The 19200-nt window shown below is 45.1% G+C and overlaps 1 protein-coding gene across 2 annotated transcripts in view; it reads left to right on the top strand.

The window, feature by feature from the left end:
• The window catches only part of PTPN6 (protein tyrosine phosphatase non-receptor type 6), a 45391-nt gene that overhangs the window by 6612 nt on the left and 19579 nt on the right, over positions 1-19200 (top strand). For both annotated transcript variants that reach the window (XR_008315183.1, XM_053290801.1), the window contains exons 3-6: positions 7345-7567; positions 14122-14238; positions 17804-17917; positions 18776-18872. Coding sequence is in view for 1 of the 2 variants with exons in the window: in XM_053290801.1 (XP_053146776.1) it covers positions 7345-7567; positions 14122-14238; positions 17804-17917; positions 18776-18872 (551 nt within the window). In the remaining variant the exon portion in view is untranslated. The remainder of the gene's footprint in view (positions 1-7344; positions 7568-14121; positions 14239-17803; positions 17918-18775; positions 18873-19200) is intronic.

The following is a 19200-nucleotide window of genomic DNA, read 5'->3' as shown; positions in this document are numbered from 1 at the left end:
ATAATACGCTCCTCGAACTGTCAACTGATTTTTGGATTAAAAACAATCTGAACTGTGCACTGTGTTGTGCTGTTCAAACATTAAAAAGAAAATAAATAAATTCCTATAGTGAATGGGGGATGGTAGGAAACCACAATGGAGGAGGAGAAACTTCCCAAGATGTTTCTCCAGTCTCCTTGAAGGATATTCCAGGGAGGTGAATATCTCTAACTTTCACATGAAGAACTCTGGAAGTGGAATGCTAGTTAGTGACAGGACTCAAGACTCTAGACTGCACTTCAGTATGCTTAAGAACGCAACATGTGGAAAATAGCTGATACTGAAAGTCTACCTGTCAAGAACAAGTGTCGGGTAGTAACTGTGAACTGTGAGCTGGAAAGACTGTGCTACAAATCTGTTATGGATGTGCGAGCCGGCCTGGTTTGTCCAGTCCAAGTTCGATCCGGAATGGCCCTGGTTCTAAGAACTGGTTCATAGGCGGGTTTGGGGGTATACTTGTAAAGGGGAATCTGGTGAGGATTCTCCTTTACAAGTAAAGGGGGCATTCCCTAGCCTAAAGACGGGGGTGGGGAAGAAAAGGGTACTCTGTACCTTAGCAGAGGCTGGTGGCGGAGACATCAGCGGCGGGGGGGGGGGGAGGCAGCAGCGGGGGCTCCTCTAAGCCCCATGACAGCCTCCTGAATGACAGCCTGGGCTGGCTGTAGCCCACTTTGGGCCTCCATGTGTGTTGCACACGCGGAGGCCCGAAGTGGGCCACAGCCAGCCTGGTCTGTCATTCAGGAGGCTGGTGGGGGGCTTGGAGGAGCCTCCACCACCGCTGATGTTTCCGCCACTGGCCTCTGCTAGGGTACGGAGGACCCTTCTCTCCCTTTAGGATAGGGAATGCCCTCTTTACTTGTAAAGGGGAATCCCTGCTGGATTCCTATCTATCTATCTATCTATCTATCTATCTATCTATCTATCTATCTATCTATCTATCTATTTGATTTCTATACCGCTCTTCCAAAAATGGCTCATGGCGGTTTATACAGAGAAATAATAAACAAATAAGATGGATCCCTGTCCCCAGAGGACTCACAATCTCCTTTACAAGTATACCCCTGAACCAGCCCGCAAACTGGTTCAGCCTGGATCAGTGGCCAGACCGGACCCAGTTCGACCGAACCTGGAGCTAAACTGGGCTGGGTCACTTCGAATCCAGTCCAGATTTGAACCAAACTGGCCGAACTGGTGGCTCGCACATCCCCAATCTATATCAGTCATGAACTCGCAAGGTGGCCCTAAGTAAGCCATTATCTTTCACCCCTTCTTTCTGCAACACAGAGATCATGGCTGACAACCGAACAAAGTGTGCTTGCTCCAAGCCTATAAAACAAGCAGTAGCCCTTGCACAATTCCCCTAGTCCTCTTGTGCAGGTGCTGTTGTGCAAGACAGCTAAACTCTGGAAGCATTCTGTAAGATCGGAAACACATCCCTGAGGCTCAGCCACATTTATCTGATCTTCCAGAGCGTGGCTAGCGCTCAGCAGTATCAGGGCTCCTATGCAGTCATGAGTGTGCTAGATTGTGGGAGTTGTACGACGGCTCCGCTGCGTGCCCACTGAGGCTCAAAGCATGCACATGTCATTAGTTAGGATATTAGCCAATAATACTAATCTGCCTTACAGGACGGCTTTAAGTAATATTGTGATCATATATATGAAGTCTCTGAACACTCAGAGAGCACCACGGAAATGCTAAGATGATTATTAGCTATGTATTACCAGTCACAGCAGAGGTTTCATTAGTTGTGTTGACAGTCTGGGTAGTCATGGCTGAGACAACATATTGGGACCACTTCACTCATTTGATGTGTACCATATATACATGTTCACGACATGTCCTGTCTACTTGTGTTCACTTGTATACACCGAAACATGTAATGTGTGGCCATGTCAAGCATGTGCTTGGAAACATGTGCCATACAAGTTCACGAGTGGTTACTGGTGGCAGGATTTGCTTCGGTGCAGCGTGTCACCTGGCTTTTACAGAGAGGAATGGCTTGTGATTCAGGCTGCATCTTGCATGTGCTGCCAGCATGCACACAACTTGCTTTTAATGGGTTGGCTCCCCCTACCCTACATTGGTCCACCTGAGCATGTAGAAGCCTGAAGGTAGCATAGCAGCAACCCCCAGTGAACATGGTATTCCTCTTCAATGTTTCTTTGGTCATACCTTAGTGGTAGAGCACATACTTTGCGTGCAGAAGGTAGCAGGTTCAATCCCCTGCTGCTAACAGGGCAAAGAAGTACCTTTTAAAAGTGGGGGCTCTCTTATGTTTAGCAGGATGAGAGCAAACTTTCTCTCCTGAGCTCAGCACAGCTTCAGCGGCTGGCTCTTTTGTGTTTTCTGTTTTGATTGTGAGCCCTTTTGGAACAGGGGGCAATTTTCTCATCTTTTGTTTTATGTGAAATGCTTTGAGAACTTTTTGTTGAAAAGTGTGTGTGTGTGTGTGTGTGTGTGTGTGTGTGTGTGTATATATATATATATATATATATATATATATATATATATATATATATATATCCCTGCCATCTTGTTGTCGTCGTTATATGTGAAAAATGTGCACATATTTGTCTGTCTCTTTTGTGTTTTCTGTTTTGATTGTGAGCCCTTTTGGAACAGGGGGCAATTTTCTCATCTTTTGTTCTATGTGAAATGCTCTGAGAATTTTTTGTTGAAAAGTTTATATATATAATCCCTGCCATCTTGTTGTCGTCATTATATGTGAAAAATGTGCACGTGACCTGACTTTGGGGCATGTAGACTACAGGGGAAGTGAATCAGGGATACTATTTAAGGAGGTGTCAGTTGTTTTTTCTGTGCCTCAGACCCCATGTGATTTATTCTTCATGGGAGCACCTGTATTTCTGGCCAGCTTGCTATTCCTACCCAGGGCCAATCAGTGAAGGGCAGGGCAGAAGGGCCATTTGTCTTGGGCCTGAAGCTCAAGTGGGCCTCAAATTTAAACACTTGTTAATTTTTTGGCATTTGATAAGTTTCAGAACTTGCTTTTAAGAGCCTCCCTATTGGACAAAAATGTAACACATACTCTTAGCTTAAAGGTAAAGTGTCCTGTCACGTTGATTTTGACTCCTGGCGCCCACAGAGCCCTGTGGTTTTCTTTGGTAGAATACAGAAGGGGTTTACCATGGCCTCCTCCCGCGCAGTATGAGATGATGCCTTTCAGTATCTTCCTTTATCTGATGTGTTCAGAAAACCAAAGAAACTCCATGTTTGCCCAGAATACCACATTCTAACTTAAAGTAACCCCAGCCCAGCTCAGGAACATCACTGCCTCTCATGATCAACGTCATTATCTCTCTCCACTAAATTGTGTCTATGAAACTTGGTTCTCACAAGGTTCTCACTGTTCTTTGCTGACAGTTAAGAAAACAGGATTTAAGCAAATAAGGAGTAATCACCAATGAACAATGAATCATTCGCATGTGTACTAGATACTTAGACCACCATTTTATTGTCACGTATACTGTGTCTAGGGTGTCAGGATCATTCAGATTGTTTGTATAAATGTAAGATGCACCTATAACCAAACTGTAATCGGTTTGAGAGCGTAAAGCCCTCTGATTACCTATTGCTAAACTGCAGTAGCAATAAAAGCCTCTAAATGATTCCCACTGAGTCTGTTTGATCGACTAAGAGGCGGATCCAGGGACGAACCATGTTCACATCAACTGCTGCCCAGTGTAGTACCAGCTTAGAGCTGAATATTTAAGCAAATAAGAGATGTGATTTAGTAAAAGACAGGTTTTTTTTGTTAAGTGAGATAGATTTTGTCATATTAAAGAATTTTAAATGTTCATAAACATTAATAAAATATATCGGTTCTGATGGCACAATATTAGACTATGAAGGACGTGTCCTCTCAGATCAGCTGATCATATACTACTGCTGATGCTAGATCTAGTATGTGTTGAAAGGTAGAGAATGGTTACATATTCGTGTTGCTTTACAGCTGCTTCCCTCATACACACAAAGAAAACTTATGTAGTTTTAACTAAAGATTTAGTCAGCAACAACTCCATTTTCTCCTTTACCCTCATAAAGAAAACGTATGCAGTTCTAACTAATTCAGCAACAACTCCATTTTCTCCATTTCCTCCCTTTTCCTTTCTGACTCCAACCCCACACTCCCTACAGGATCCCTCGTAGGACAAACATCCAAACAACAAAATACAAAAGATAACTAGATAGAATACAAGTGTCTTTACAGTTTCATGTCTAGTTGAGTAAGGAATTATTTATGTGTCAGGCTTCCTCATTATTATTTTCATATACAGGAGTAGCCAGGGCATAGCTAGGGGAGAGGGGGCTGGTGTTCGCCCCTCTCCCCAACGGCCCCTCAGAGTGAGGGAGATAATGAAGAAAATAGGGAGGGGTGGAGCTGGGGGGCCTTCTGGAGCTGGGGGGCCCGGGTTCTTTGAACCCATCTGCTCAATTATAGCTACACCCCTGGGAGTACCTCATTATCTGTGGGGGTTCCGTTCCTACAGATTACCGCGGGTAACGAAACAGTGGATGAGTCATTGAGTCTAGGAGAATGTGGGGGGTTAGGTTCCCAAACTAAAAAACCACCCCAAAATCACCCTCGAAACACAAGAATGGGCCAAATAAAGTGCCCTACCATGCTCCGTGGGCCATCAGGAATCCAAGGATGCCCCCAATAACTGCAAACATCCCCCAAATTTGGCTTAAAATAGCAGGGGTTTTAGGTTTTGACACAAATGAGCCATAAAATGGCTCCCGAACTCAAGATGCCAGCCAGAAAAGACCTCATAGGCTTTAGGCCCAGATTCAAGGAGGAAAATTTCTGAGGACAGGCTTGTACAGTGAGTTTCATGAGGACACATGTTTGAAATTTTTGGACATTATTTTTATTATAGCTAGGGGCCTTGAAACCTGGAAGTGGCTTGGGCCTGCCTGGGCCTCTGAGAGGGCCTGCTTCTATATCCTGAGTGGCTACATTTCAGCAAGCCTGTGCACTAAATATGCATGCCAAAGGTACAAAATCCCACTGATTGACAGAGAGAGAGAGAGAGAGGGGGGGGGGTGATGACAAGTGCTAATAACCATACTATATTATTCGGAAGTATTAAAAAACCAACCACAACAAACAGTCTTAAAATATAACCAAGATTAAGCCTTTAACAGATTTCTGATGGAAAAAAATGTTGATCTTTTCTGCTGCAAGCCCCCTTTCTATTCAACCGATTACTTATAACTGAAATGCCACTCCTTGAAGTGAATGTGTTTTACTGCTGGCATGTTGTCCAGTGTTCATTTTTTCTGCCCAGATTTCCATCTAGTTGGCTGTTCACTTCACTGCGTGTGCTGAGGCTAAGTGCACGTGATGTACATCAGGTGTAAGATTGCCATTTGCCTTAAAAAAAAAACACCCCCAAACCAAGAGGTTTGAGGAGGTGTGAATTTGGAGAGGAGAAGTAGCAAGGATGTTTAATCTTTTCAGGGGGCAGTGTTTATGGGTCGAGCATTCAACAGAGTGATGAAATGTGCAGAAGTACTGAGAGCCATCTGAATTTCCCTTTAGGCGAGGCTCATTGAATGACAGGAGAGGAGAGCTGGTCTTGTGGTAGCAAGCATGACTTTTCTCCTTAGTCTGCCCTGGTTGCATATGAATGGCAGACTAGAAGTGTGAGCACTGTAAGATATTCCCCATCGGGCTGCTCTGGGAAGAGCAGAAGGTTTCATGTTCCCACCCTGGCTTCTCCAAGATAGGACAAGATTATTTTTTTTAAAAAAATAGGACAAGATTTTTTTATTGAACCAACAAACTGCCAAAGCATACAGTACGTTGCCAAAGCACAATTATATACAAAGTGGTTGTTTGTACATGATATATCTACAAAGATTTAAACACAAGGATTTGGAAACTCACATGGTTATGAAGTATATGCAGGTAGTACTGTAACTCGGGGGTGGGGGATTTCAAGGCACATCAGGTAATCGGGGGGGGGGGGTTACGTCCGACACCCATTTCTACAATTTGTCCCATTGCTGTTTAGAAGAGATACTCATGTCTTTTTGCACATAACCATACAAACTTTTCCAGAAGAGATTTACTGTCTCATCTGCGTGAACCTCTTGGTCGCGTCTTCCCTCCCTATTCCTATGCAGGAGCACTGCATAAATGACATATAGGTTTACTAACCTGATTACGAGAAGGGGAACATTCCAATTCTCTAGTATGAGGGCACCCGTCCATCCCGTTTCCTTAAGGGTTTCTTTCTGGGACCTCAAAAAGAGGTTCTATCGCTCAAACCCGAGGTTAGTTCTTCCCAAGTCTGTTTTTCCAAATCAGGCCACTCTAACAGCTTGCTTACTCCCTGCCACACTCTTTTGGCTACCACACACTCTTTTAAGAAATGTGAGTGGGTTTCCCTGAATGTTTTACCTAGCTCACTAGCTTTCTGTTTGCAGGTGATTTTAGGACACTCTTGCTCGTCCTCTAGGAGCCATGGCTTAGCCACATTAAGTGGTAGTACTTGGCGGTATGGGCTGAGAGAGATTCCTGCCTGCAACCTTGGAGAAGCCACTGCTCCCCACCTTTTTTCTTCTTCAAAAAGCACAGCTTCTTAAAAGTGTTTTTTAAAAAAACCCTGCTGCAGAGAAAGAGGTGAAATGATCTTGTGATGTCAAAGAGAGCCAGCCAATCAGCTCCTAGGGGAACGACCCATGTCTCACTAGTAGAGCACATTCCTTGCATGCCAAAGATCCCAGGTTCTGTTCCTGGCATCTCCAGTTAAAAAGCCTTTGGATAACATGCCTGGGAAAGGCCATGAGATTCTGAAGAGCTACTGCCAGTCAGAATAGACAGCACTGGACTCGATGGACCAATGGTCTGACTTGGTATAAAGAAGTTGAATTTGTATGTGTGCTGTGCTCAGCAGTCTTCATCTGCAAAAAGGACAAATAGGTTTTCCCTGAGCTTGATCCCTAAGAAAACACTGTATATCTGGTGAGTGTGCTTCCACGTGAGTGAGTGTGCTTCCCACTGCTCAAATTATGTATATCTGGATTCATCGTTTTTGCTTTCCTGGCTTGTTGATCAGGACTTCAGTCTCATATATTAGTGGCTCTGAGTATATGTTTTATGGAACTTAGCTCCCTACTCTGCTTCCTTTCTTTATTGGAACCATTCCCCACATGGTTTTCATTGCTCCAATCATGCTTCAACCACTGTAAACCACTGTAAACCCCACCCCCCCGCCCAATGCAAAAGCCTGCATCTTCTCTTTCCTTCTCTGACCTCTTCCTTCTCCCCAGGTGGTATCATGGGCATCTTTCTGGTCCAGCAGCTGAGACTTTACTCCAAGCCAAGGTTGCTCCATGGACCTTCTTGGTACGTGAGAGCCTCAGCAAGCCAGGTGATTTCGTGCTGTCTGTTCTGACTGACCAACCCAAGTCTGGGGCTGATGCCACCCCAACAGGAGCCACCAGCACTCCCAAAGAACGACTCAGAGTCACTCACGTCAAGGTCATGTGTCAGGTAAGAGGCTGGCGGTGAGGGTGGAGGTGGGATAGGATGCCGAGTGCCAAGTCCCCTCAGCTGGTACCTCTCTCTCTATTATGGTTTTGGATTAAGAAACCATCAAGAATCCTTTTGGTTCTCCGTATACATTATCATTATTTTATGTATGACACATATATCCTGCCCTGCTCAGAGTGGTGTTTGTGGTTACCTCCCCCCTCTAATTTTATCTTCACGACAGCCAAGTACCGAGGGAATGAATGACAGGTCCAAGGTCAACATTGTGAGTGTGTGTGTAGGGTTCTGAACCCACATCTCCCCAATCAAAGTTCACCACTCTAGCCATTACACCATATTGGCGTTTATATCTGTCCATAAGGGTCCACTGTAGGGATTGCTTCAGCAGTCTCTACAGCAGTGAGAGGGAAGTGGAGTCAGAAGCTTAAGGAAGGATTGCAAATATGGCCAGGAAGGGAACAGAACGCCTGAGACTTGGGCAATGATAACGGCTGAAGCAGATAACCTGAGAACAATACATTTTTGCATTTTGATAAGAAAATAACAAGGGTCCAGAAAGTGACCCTCAGTTCCTGAACCATGGGAGATGATGTTGAAATTAGAATTGTCAGATCGTGGAGAGGGAGCATAAAAGGTGTTTCCTGGCAGATGAGGGAATGGATGCTGGTAGGACTGGGGCAAAACCAAATGTGCTTGCTGAGGATAAAAGGTAACACCTGACTGGTCAGGGGAAGTGTGTGGCCGTGCTTGGATTCTCAACTGGAGCCTGATGGACATGGAGGAGAGCTAGAACAAATTGCAACATCACTCAAGCCAAGCAGAAAATAGCCTGCCCCTCTTGAAGGAGTTTGAGATCTTCCCCTGGAGGCCCTGAGAAGGAAGCTAAAACCCTAAACCTTCAGGTCAGATTTTGAGATTTGGTAATCCAACTTGTAAGTTACCACGTCTTAAACCTGAAGATGAGTAAACTCCCTACAATCCAATTCATAACTAGTCCAGAAAAAGTCCCCGCCCCTGGGTTAATTGTAGATTTTTATTTAGTCCTTCATTTGCATATGGCCTTTCAGAGAGACAACTTAGGTTCTAGGAGCTCACAGTCTATATAATAACCTCAAGAGCCACATACCAGGATCTAGAGCAGAGGTAGCTACAACTGATTAAGTGAGGGGGACTTGACAAGTACCCCTGGGCCCCTGAGGGAGGGGGCCCCACTGGCTGGATGACAGCTTGCATTTTGCTCTCCCCCTTGCACCTTTCGGAAGAAGAAGGTGATGGGGAGCCCAGGGACCTATCTTCACATTTTGTCCCAGGGCCCATTCCGACCTTGCTACACCCCTGACCTGGAGCTTCTTTGAAGTCCATGCCCTTCCCAGTGTTAAATGCACTTTTCCTGCCACCTTTCCCTACTTGGCACTGCTTACTGGAAGCAGGCAACAAGATTCACATTTGGTGGGTGCAGGCTTCACAGAGACCTTGCACACTCTCACTGTACATATTGATGTCCAGGGTTGGTAACTCTTGTTACCCTGATGCCTCATCACTATGGGAGCATCCAAGGGAGTACCTCTGATGCTTGCACTTATCCTAGCACAAGAAAGGCCCCACTCATTGCCGCCTCCTCCTCCTCCTCCTCCTCCTCCTCCAGAAATTAATTACATTAAATTAATTAATGTTGGAACAGCATGAAGGAATGATCTGATTTGCACATGAGAGTCACAGGGTGTGTGAAGGCTTTGGACATTTCCATGTGTGCACAGAGAGCTGGGTACTGGGAGTTGTGCTACCCATGGTGCCAATAGGTTTCTGGACAAAATACAAAGTGCTAGTTATAACTTACAAAGTCCTAAACGGCTTAGGCCCTGGGTATTTAAGAGAGTGTCTTCTTCACTACGAACCCATGTCCACTGAGGTCATCTGAGGAGGTCCGTCTCCAGTTACCACCAACTCGTTTGGTGGCTACACAGAGATGGGCCTTCTCGGTTGCTGTCCCAATAGAGATTGTGGAATGTGCTCCCTGCTGAGATACGATTTCCCCCATCTCTGGCAATTTTTAAGAAACACCTGAAAACCCATCTTTTCGCCCAAGTTTTCTCAGCTTTTTAAAATTGTCTGTTTTAATTTTATGGTTGCTTTTCAACGGTTGATTTGTTTTAACTGTCATATGTTTTAATTATTTTATGTTAACCACCCAGAGACGCAAGTTTGGGTGGTATATATTTGATGAAATAAATAAAAATGGTGTCCTGCCATCCCAGAATGGTTCAAGGCCTGTTTGAAACCAGCTTCCCTTCCCTTGTGAACTACACATAAGTAGCGTGCATTAAGAGAGAGTAGCTGAACTAGAAGAGGCACAGCAGGCCTAGAGGCCTGTAGGGCTGTAAGCAAGCCCAATTAGGGACCTACAAGCTTGTCCCCCCCATTTTTAGTGTCTTCTATTAGAAGCAGGTTCCTTTCTGCAGGGGTTCCTTGGTTATGGAATTCCTCCTTTTATGAGGCTTGACTAGCATAACCTCTTGTCCCCTTCTGAAGACAAATAAAAAGTTAACTGTTCTGTCAAGCTTTTGGAAGTCCACATATTGGTCTTTTCTTTGGATGATTTGCTGTTGCAGCTCTTCTTTTTAGCTCTAGTTCTTCAGTTGTTTGACTTGTAGTAAACCAACTGGGTTCCCCCTGCCAAAGGGCATTATATACTATAAATAAATTAAATTACTAAAAATGCTGCAGATTTGGATTAATTTAGAACTGTGCACAGATTCTGCATGGTCTGATCTGAAATGACCATGTGAGGTAGATCCTCAAATCTAGCTAAAAGTCTGGGTTTTTGCAGTATTTAGCAGCAATTCTGTTTAAGCACCTACAGATAATCTGGATGCAGCATTCCCTTAACAGGGAATTCCGGATGTTGTTGACTACGATCTAGCGGAGAGATTGCTGGAGATGGCCTAGTTAATATCATAAATGCATCGCTGAGGGAGGGAAGGGTGCCTCCCTGTTGGAAGGAGGCAGTAGTTACACTGCTTCTTAAGAAGCCTTCCCTGGATCCCTCAGCGATGGATAGTTATAGGCCAATCTCCAATCTCCCCTGGCTGGGCAAGGTAATCGAGAGGGTGATGGCTAACCAGCTCCAGGCGGTTTTGGAGGAAACTGATTATCTAGACCCATTTCAAACTGGCTTTAGAATGGGCTATGGGGTTGAGACAGCCTTGGTCGGCCTGATGGATGACCTTTACCGGGGAATCGACAGAGGGAGTGTGACTCTGTTGGTCCTCTTGGATCTCTCGGTGGCTTTTGATACCATCGACCAAGGTATCCTTCTGGGTCGCCTAGGGGAGTTGGGAATAGGGAACACTGCTCTTCAGTGGTTCCATTCCTATCTCTCGGGTAGATCCCAGATGGTGGAGCTTGGTGACAGTTGCTCCTCAAAGCAGGAGCTGTTATATGGAGTCCCTCAGGGCTCCATTCTGTCACCAATGCTTTTTAACATCTACATGAAACCGCTGGGTGAGGTCATCAGGAGATTTGGTGCTGGGTGTTATCAGTATGCTGATGACACCCAAATCTACTTCTCCTTTTCATCTTCAGGAAATGGCACTCATTCTCTAAATGCCTGCCTACAGGCAGTAATGGGCTTGATGAGGGATAACAAATTGAAGCTAAATCCAAGCAAGACGGAGGTGCTCATTGTGGGGGCTCAGAATCTGAGGAGTGAGTTAGATCTTCCTGTGCTGGATGGGGTTACACTCCTCCAGAAGGAGCAGATGCGCAGCTTGGGAGTACTCCTGGACCCAGGCCTCACCCTGGTTTCTCAGGTGGAGGCCATGGCCAGGAGTGCTTTCTATCAGCTTCGGCTGATTCGACAGCTGCGCCCATTCCTTGAGAAGGATGACCTCAAAACAGTGGTGCACCAGCTGGTAACCTCCCGGCTTGACTATTGCAATGCGCTCTATGTGGGGCTGCCTTTGTACGTAGTCTGGAAACTTCAATTAGTTCAGAATGCGGCAGCCAGATTGGTCTCTGGGGCAACCCGGAGAGACCATATGATGCCTGTTTTGAAACAGCTACACTGGCTGCCGATATGTTTCCGGGCAAAATACAAAGTGCTGGTGATTACCTTTAAAGCCCTGAACGGCTTAGGCCCGAGTTACCTTAGAGAGCGCCTTCTTCTGCGTGATCCCTACCGCACATTAAGGTCATCTGAGGAGGTTGGTCTCCAGTTACCACCAGCTCGTCTGGTGGCGACTCGGAGCTTCTCTATAGCTGCTCCGGGGCTGTGGAATGTGCTCCCTGCGGAAATCCGCAATTTGAATTCTCTATTAGCCTTCAGGAGAGCCCTTAAAATGTATTTGTTTGGCCTGGCTTTCCAGGGTTTTAAAATCTGTTTTAATATTCTAATGCGATTTTGGGGCTTTTAATCACTGTAATTGTTTAATTGTTGTTTTAAAATGTTTTTAAATTGTTAATTGCTGTTATACTGTTTTTAATTTATTCTTAGCTCTTTATTGTTTTAGTGGCTTGTTTTAATTGTAAACCGCCCTGAGCCATTTTGGAAGGGCAGTATATAAATCAAATAAATAAATAAATAAATAAATAAATAAATCTCTCGGCATCCCCAGCTTCAGTGGCCTTTGCCTGGGAATTATGGGAGTTGTAGTCAACAACATTTGGGATTCCTGGTTAGAGGGAACACTGTCTGGATGTTGTGCAGAGTTGAACTGCAAAGAGACAGTAATACACAGCAACTAAAATGACTGCCATAAGTCCCTGAAGACCTTTGAGGGTTCAGCTGATGAAGTGAGTCATCAAAGATATGAGAATGAAATAAAATAAGAGCACATAGCAAGAGATAGTGCCTCAAGAAACTGCATCCTCCCTCTGTCTAGTGGATGACACCCGTGCTATTGTTACACATGTGGAAAAACATTCCATGTGTGCAACAGGGAGGGACATAGGAACAAAGGAAACTGCCATATACTGAGTCAGACCATTGGTCTATCTAGCTCAGTATTGTCTTCACAGATTGGCAGCAGCTTCTCCAAGGTTGCAGGCAGGAATCTCTCTCAGCCCTATCTTGGAGAAGCCAGGGAGGGTACTTGAAACCTTCTGCTCTTCCCAGAGTGGCCCCATCCCCTGAGGGGAATATCTTGCAGTGCTCACACATCAAGTCTCCCATGCATATGCAACCAGGGTGGACCCTGCATAGCTAAGGGGACAAGTCATGCTTGCTACCACAAGACCAGCTCTCCTCTCCTGTCATTCAATGAGCCTCACCTAAAGGGAAATTTAGATGGCTCTCAGTACTTCTGCACATTTCATCACTCTGTTGAAAGTGATGGACCCTGCTTAGCTATGGGGACAAGTCATACTTGCTACCACAAGACCAGCTCTCCTCTCCAATTGCGAGATTGGGCAATTCTGCCAATCTCGCCTTGCTCACAGTGCCTTCTGAAAATAAGACCTGGAGGTTTTTCCACACATGCAACATTAGTTTGGATGTCAGCCAGTGATCTGTGTTAGCAGTCTGGTTTGACCAGACACCCAATTTCTTAGTAGTTAGTTGTGAAACACTGTTATTGCTATTTTATTAATAATAATAATAATAATAATAATAATAATAATAATAAACATCTTTTGTATACCCCTTTTCAGCAAACAAGTTCTCAAAATGGTTACATAGCAAAAGAGATGAGAAAAGCCCCTGCCCAGCGATAACAACGAGACACCAGCGATAGCCCATGGGAGGGACACTCTGCTGGGAGCAGTCTAGCCCTGCTAAATATAAGAGAGCCGCCATTTTAAAAGATGTCTCTTTGCCTCTGTTAGTAGGGACGTTTGTGTATCCAGTACAGATGAATGTGTCGGATGCAGATAAGGCAGGCCAAGTGCACCTTCGGTTTATATCTTGGTACTTCAGTGTAGTAACCAGAGGTGGCCTTACCATGAGGTATCACAAGTGATAGATTTTGGATGCCATTAAGATCAGCCTGATGGGCACAATCTTCCAGAAAGTTCTCCTCTGTAAGCCCCATTGAAATGAAGGGAAAGGAAGCAATTCCATTTAGACTTGTGCAGGGTGTTTTCCAGATGACACGCTGTTCAGCAGTAAAATGCTTCAGCTTGGCAGGATCGTTTTGAAAACGTAAATAGCTTACGCAACCCTCCTACAACGGGAAAATACAGCTCTCTCTCTCTCGCTTTCTCTCTTGCACATTCAATGTTGTAGGACTAAAACGCAAGGCTAAAATCCAAAAGAAGGCATTGGAAATGTGGACGGCACCTTGCTGACAGCGCAGGGACTGCGATGTAGAAACCCAGGCAGTATGGAAGCACACTTAGTGGACTGTAATGCCACTGTTGTAGCGTGTGATCTGGAAAATGCCCAGGAGAGTTTTCTGGCAGATTGTGCCACGTAATAACTCATATGTGTGTGTAGGAGAGTGTCATTTGCCACTAAAATGTCTTGGTAATAGCCTTCCAAAGCAGTGCTCAGCAAAATTAATATATGAGTGTCACATATATAAGGGACATGGATAAGCACCTTCCTTTATTTCTTTCAGAAGGGGAAGTACACAATTGGGGGAGCAGAAATGTTTTGCAACTTGACTGACCTGGTGGAGCATTTTAAGAAGACAGGAATTGAGGAGGCATCTGGATCATATGTGTATTTGAGACAGGTAAATGCAGGTGCACCCACTGAAGTCTGGTTTGCATGTGCTTGCTCATCCCATTTATTTATTTATAAGGTTCACTAGCTGCTTCTCTCTAAAATACCTGAAAGAACAGAATTTAAACAGGAGAAAGGGAGAGAACATTTAGATGGGGTTTTTTTTAATTAAAAAAAAACACAATTCAAAACCCAAACAAAATTTAAAACCAGCAGTCATAGAACACCAAATTTAAAATTCAGCTCGGCTCAGATGTCTGCAATACCTTTCAAAAACTTTCCTGAATGAAAATGTAAGTTACCAACAAAAACAATGGAAGGAAGAATGCAAAGAAGAATACATATTTGAATTTAACATAGCAAAGCAAATATCATTATCAAAAAAGCACACCGCATAGACAATATTTTTCAAGTAAGTATTCAGCTGCTATGATTAAGTATCTATATATCACATCCATCTCTTCAAAAGTTCCCTCATGTAAGCCAAGCTCTGCCTGCTGAGAATTCTGAAGGTTCCCCTGAAGGCTTTCTAGTCTGTTACTATGGTATAAAGTCATATAAATTAGGATGAGTTAGGAAGAACATATGTAAAGCACATATAAGTGTCAATAAGTCTGAATAAGCATAAATCAGAGTAAACTAGGGCCATTCACATTGCGGTTATTACGGTTAATTATGGTTCCTAACTTTTTTTTTCAAACGTTAGTTTGTTCACACAGCAGGCTTTCCCCTGATGCATCCTGCCCATTTCTGGTCAATAGGCTTCAAGAGGAGGCAGGAATGCCTCGCCATCTGCTTGTTGTTGTTGCATTCATCTTGCACACGGGTAGGCAAGGTGTACCTGTGGTGCCTGTTTTCAAATTGTGTTTCCTATTTTTTTCTACATCTCGGTGTGCTTATGCAGGATAAGGATATTTGCAGGAGAGATCAGTCGAACTCGTCCACAGTCACTGAGTGCAGTGATTAATCCAAAACAATTTTCATAAACTTACTGAGGGGGAGAGAGTAGTTCTCAGGGTGGTTCTCAAGTTCTCAGGCATTCTGTGAAATGCTTTTTTGTTATTTTTGGTAGTCTTGTACAAGACCACCTGCATCAGGCACATTCAGATGCCCGAACAAACAACAGGGCTTAGTTAGTTTTTTGTTTCTATCTTGTTGCCTGTGAAGGGCTCTAGAGGGCTGTAGCACAGCGCACAGCCTCACAAATCCACCTACATCCCATTGCTGCACTCAGCCAGTCACGTTCCAAGAAAGGATTGACTATTCAGCATCAACTCAAACTATCAGTTCTCATGAGTAGAAGCAAGGGAGGGCCTCGTGGTAGCCATGAACCATAGTGTCCACTTCTGCTGCCTCCTGTGATGTTATTTTCTAGAGCATGTGTGGAAACCTTGCTTTCACTTCCACACGGGGCTGGCAGAAGAAAAGACTCAGGCTGTATGGCATCCCACTTTATGGGTGCTCTTGCGCAAGAGCACCAGCACATAAGATCAACTCAGTGCTTCAGCTACTGTCATGGAGTGCTACATTCCAACCTCCCCAACTCTATGGGGAAAAGAGGGGGAAAGATTCAGAACGAGGAAACAGCTAGGTAGAGAGCTCTGAAATTTGGCACACAGGTGGTGGCGGATGGCAGGACTCAGTGTATTGAAGGCTGTGTGTGTTGTGCAACAGTGCTCCTTCAAAAGGATTTCTTGACTTGCTTTCTTCCTTTTGCAATAACAGAGTTACAGAAGACCACCCTGCCAAACCAAAAAGAGAGAGAAAAGAGCAGAGAACAGTTATTGTGGCTGCGAGTGGGGGTGGGGAGAAATGGCTAGAACTGCTGAAAGTGGCTATGCACACCATTTTGTATTTCCACCGCCATATTTTAACCGATATTTTTACTGTATCCATAGGATACTATGGGGGTTTGGGGGAAAGGTTAAAAATGTGTTTAAAATTGCCCGCTTGTCTGTTTCTTTTGTGGGTTGGTTGTAGCACCCATCATGCCCTACCACACAACCCACATTGGTATCCCTAGGAGCTGGTGGGTCACTGTGTGAAACAGGATGCTGGACTAGATGGGCCTTGGGCCCGATCCAGCAGGGCTGTTCTTATGTTCTTATGTACCCATGGGGAACAATGGGGTGTTTTGAGTTCCCCTATTGTTCCCTATGGCCTAAATACTCGAAACCTTCTGAGTTTTATTCCGTCAAAACAGCCAGTTCGCCTGTTGTTTCGACGAAACATTTCCGCCATCTGCATTGTGTTTCAAGCTCCAAACAAAATGCAAAATCTGTTTTGTGCACATCCCTAATGTCTCATGAGAAGCAGGAATCTTGCCACGCTATATTGGAGAGAGAGAGAGAAGCTGATGAGGCAGAGCAGAGGTCATAGGGTGGAGCAGGATGGGGAAGGGTTGGGTGTCAATGAACTTCTTCACCCTCAAGCCCAAGATGGACACAGGAATAGCTTCTTCCACTTCTTCCATTTCTCCCCATTTGATGGTACACAGGGAGTGCTGCAAGTAGGAGGATCTTGCCATGTATGATCTGCTAAGGAGAGAAAGATAATCAGATATTAAATGCAGGGTTCTTCTCCTTTCCCTGTTTCTCTGTTACAGAGATAATTCGAGATAAACAATGCAGGGAGAAGAGTGCCGGCCAACTCGGCGATCCCCTCCAGCTTTCTCTGCCTGTTTCTAGAGGAATCCTCAGAACCCTGAACAGGCTGCTTTTCATGCAATGAGTGTAACATGTAGGCAGGCTCGAAGTCGGGGGTGGCACAACTTCAGTCCCCCAGCTGTTTTAGGACTACAACTTCCATCATCCCCAGCCACAGTGACCAGAAGTCAGGGATTATGAGAGTTGTAGTCCAACATCTGCAGAAGGGCAGAAGTTGTGCAGACCTGCTTTAAATGGTGGACATGGATATTGAAGCAGCCCAGGATGCTGCTGTGGCAGCTGTTGCTGTGCTAGGAATGGGAGGAGAGCTGGTCTTGTGGTAGCAAGCATGAATTGCTCCCTTTGCTAAGCAGGGTCCTCCCTGGTTGTATTTGAATAGGAGACGACATGCGTGAGCACTGTAAAATATTCCCCTTAGGGGATGGGGCCTCTCTGGGAAGAGTATCTAGGTTCCAAGTTCCCTCCCTGGCATCTCCAAGATAGGGTTGAGAGAGACTCCTGTCTGCAGCCGTGGAGAAGCCGCTGCCAGTCTGTGTTGACAATACTGAGCTAGATGGACCAAAGGTCTGACTGGGTGTACAGCAATTCCTGTGTTCCTAGGAAGTAATGTAAGGAGTCATAATTGTGCGTGGGAGAGCAACTTGTGCCAATGAGGTTACTGCAGTGCAGGCACTGTGGCTGGCAGTAGATTCTGAGTCAGTGATTCTCTTTTGGCCATCTTTGGACTGTGTGTGAAATGTGTGCTCTGTGTTGAGAGGGACAGATTCCTTTCTACTGTGTGCTTCTGCAGTGTTTTTCAAGGCAAGGTTGCAAAATGCTGAAGGGCCTCTGCTCTCTGGCCTTGCTGTTTACTCCTGGCTTGAGGAAATACTTTACTTGTCTCACACACTGTTTTTTGTCTTTCTTTAGCCTTTCAATGCCACCCGAGTGAATGCAGCCAACATTGAGGACAGGGTGCAAGAGCTCAACAAGAGGAGCCAAGTGGAAGAGGCAGCCAAAGGTGGTTTCTGGGAGGAGTTTGATGTAAGTGGATGCGGAGACTGGAGTTTGCTCTCCCTTGTGACATGTTTCAGGTCTGGATCCCACCTCATGGCTCAAGAACTGCTCCTAACCTAAAACCCACTGGGAGTAGGCACGCCCTTCTCACATTCATTCTAGCTTATTATGTTTTCTATCTATATATCTTATCTATCTTATCTATCTATGAAGTCTATATATATCTATTAGGGAAGAGAGCTGGTCTTGTGGTAGCAAGCATGACTTGTCCCCTTAAGCTAAGCAGGGTCCACCCTGGTTGCATACAAAAGGGAGTCTAGAAGTGTGAGCACTGTAAGATATTCCCCTCAGGGGATGGAGCTGCTCTGGGAAGAGCATCTAGGTTCCAAGTTCCCTCCCTGGCAGCATCTCCAAGATAGGGCTGAGAGAGATTCCTGCCTGCAACCTTGGAGAAGCCACTGCCAGTCTGTGAAGACAATACTGAGCTAGATAGACCTATGGTCTGACTCAGTATATGGCAGCTGCCTAAGTTCCTGTCTGTCTGTCTACCTACCTACCTACCTACTTACCTATCTACCTACCTACCTATATCGTCCATGCTTGATGGGTATCTCAAGCAGGGTGAGTTTTCTTATGCTGGAAATGCCCCTTATTGGATGACTCTTGATTCTGAGGGATGTTGCCCTGCTCAAGGGCCCCAATCCACACTCAAGCACTAATAGTATAGCACCTACATGATAGATCCATGAATTCATAGTTTCAGATCTGCATGGTTTGCTGTGTCTCTCTGTGTGATGTGTCTACACTCCTCTCCTCCAGCTGCTGGTCGGGCTTGTCATTATTAAATGCCCATCCTCCCTCCCTCCGTACCACTTTCTCTTTCAGAGCCTACAGAAACAAGAGACTAAGAACTTGTACAATCGACATGAGGGCCAAAGACCAGAGAACAAGGGCAAGAACCGCTACAAGAACATTTTGCCATGTGAGTCTGCAACTCTCCCTCTCTTGTCAGAAGCTGAGCCTACACGGGTGGCAGAATGAGGTGGTAGAGCAGAGCTGCTCAACTTTGGCCCTCCAGCGGTTTTTGGACTCCAGCTTCCAGCATCCCCAGCCACAGTGGCCAATAGTGAGGGATGATGGGAGTTGTAGGCCAACATCTGCAAGAGAGCCAGAGATGAGCATCCCGGTGGTAGAGAGTCCTGAGGCGAGAGCATGAACTGTACAACTTCAGATTGCAGCTGGAGTATCATATTTTTGAATGCTCATCTGTTGTTTTTTTTAAAAAAATGCTCGCAGGTGCAGGGAAGTAA

The sequence above is a fragment of the Hemicordylus capensis genome, chromosome 2 (assembly GCF_027244095.1).
Source record: "Hemicordylus capensis ecotype Gifberg chromosome 2, rHemCap1.1.pri, whole genome shotgun sequence".
In the NCBI taxonomy this organism is placed as follows: domain Eukaryota; kingdom Metazoa; phylum Chordata; class Lepidosauria; order Squamata; family Cordylidae; genus Hemicordylus; species Hemicordylus capensis.
Note: the sequence above shows the minus strand (reverse complement) of the source record. Positions and strands in the feature narration are given on the sequence as shown.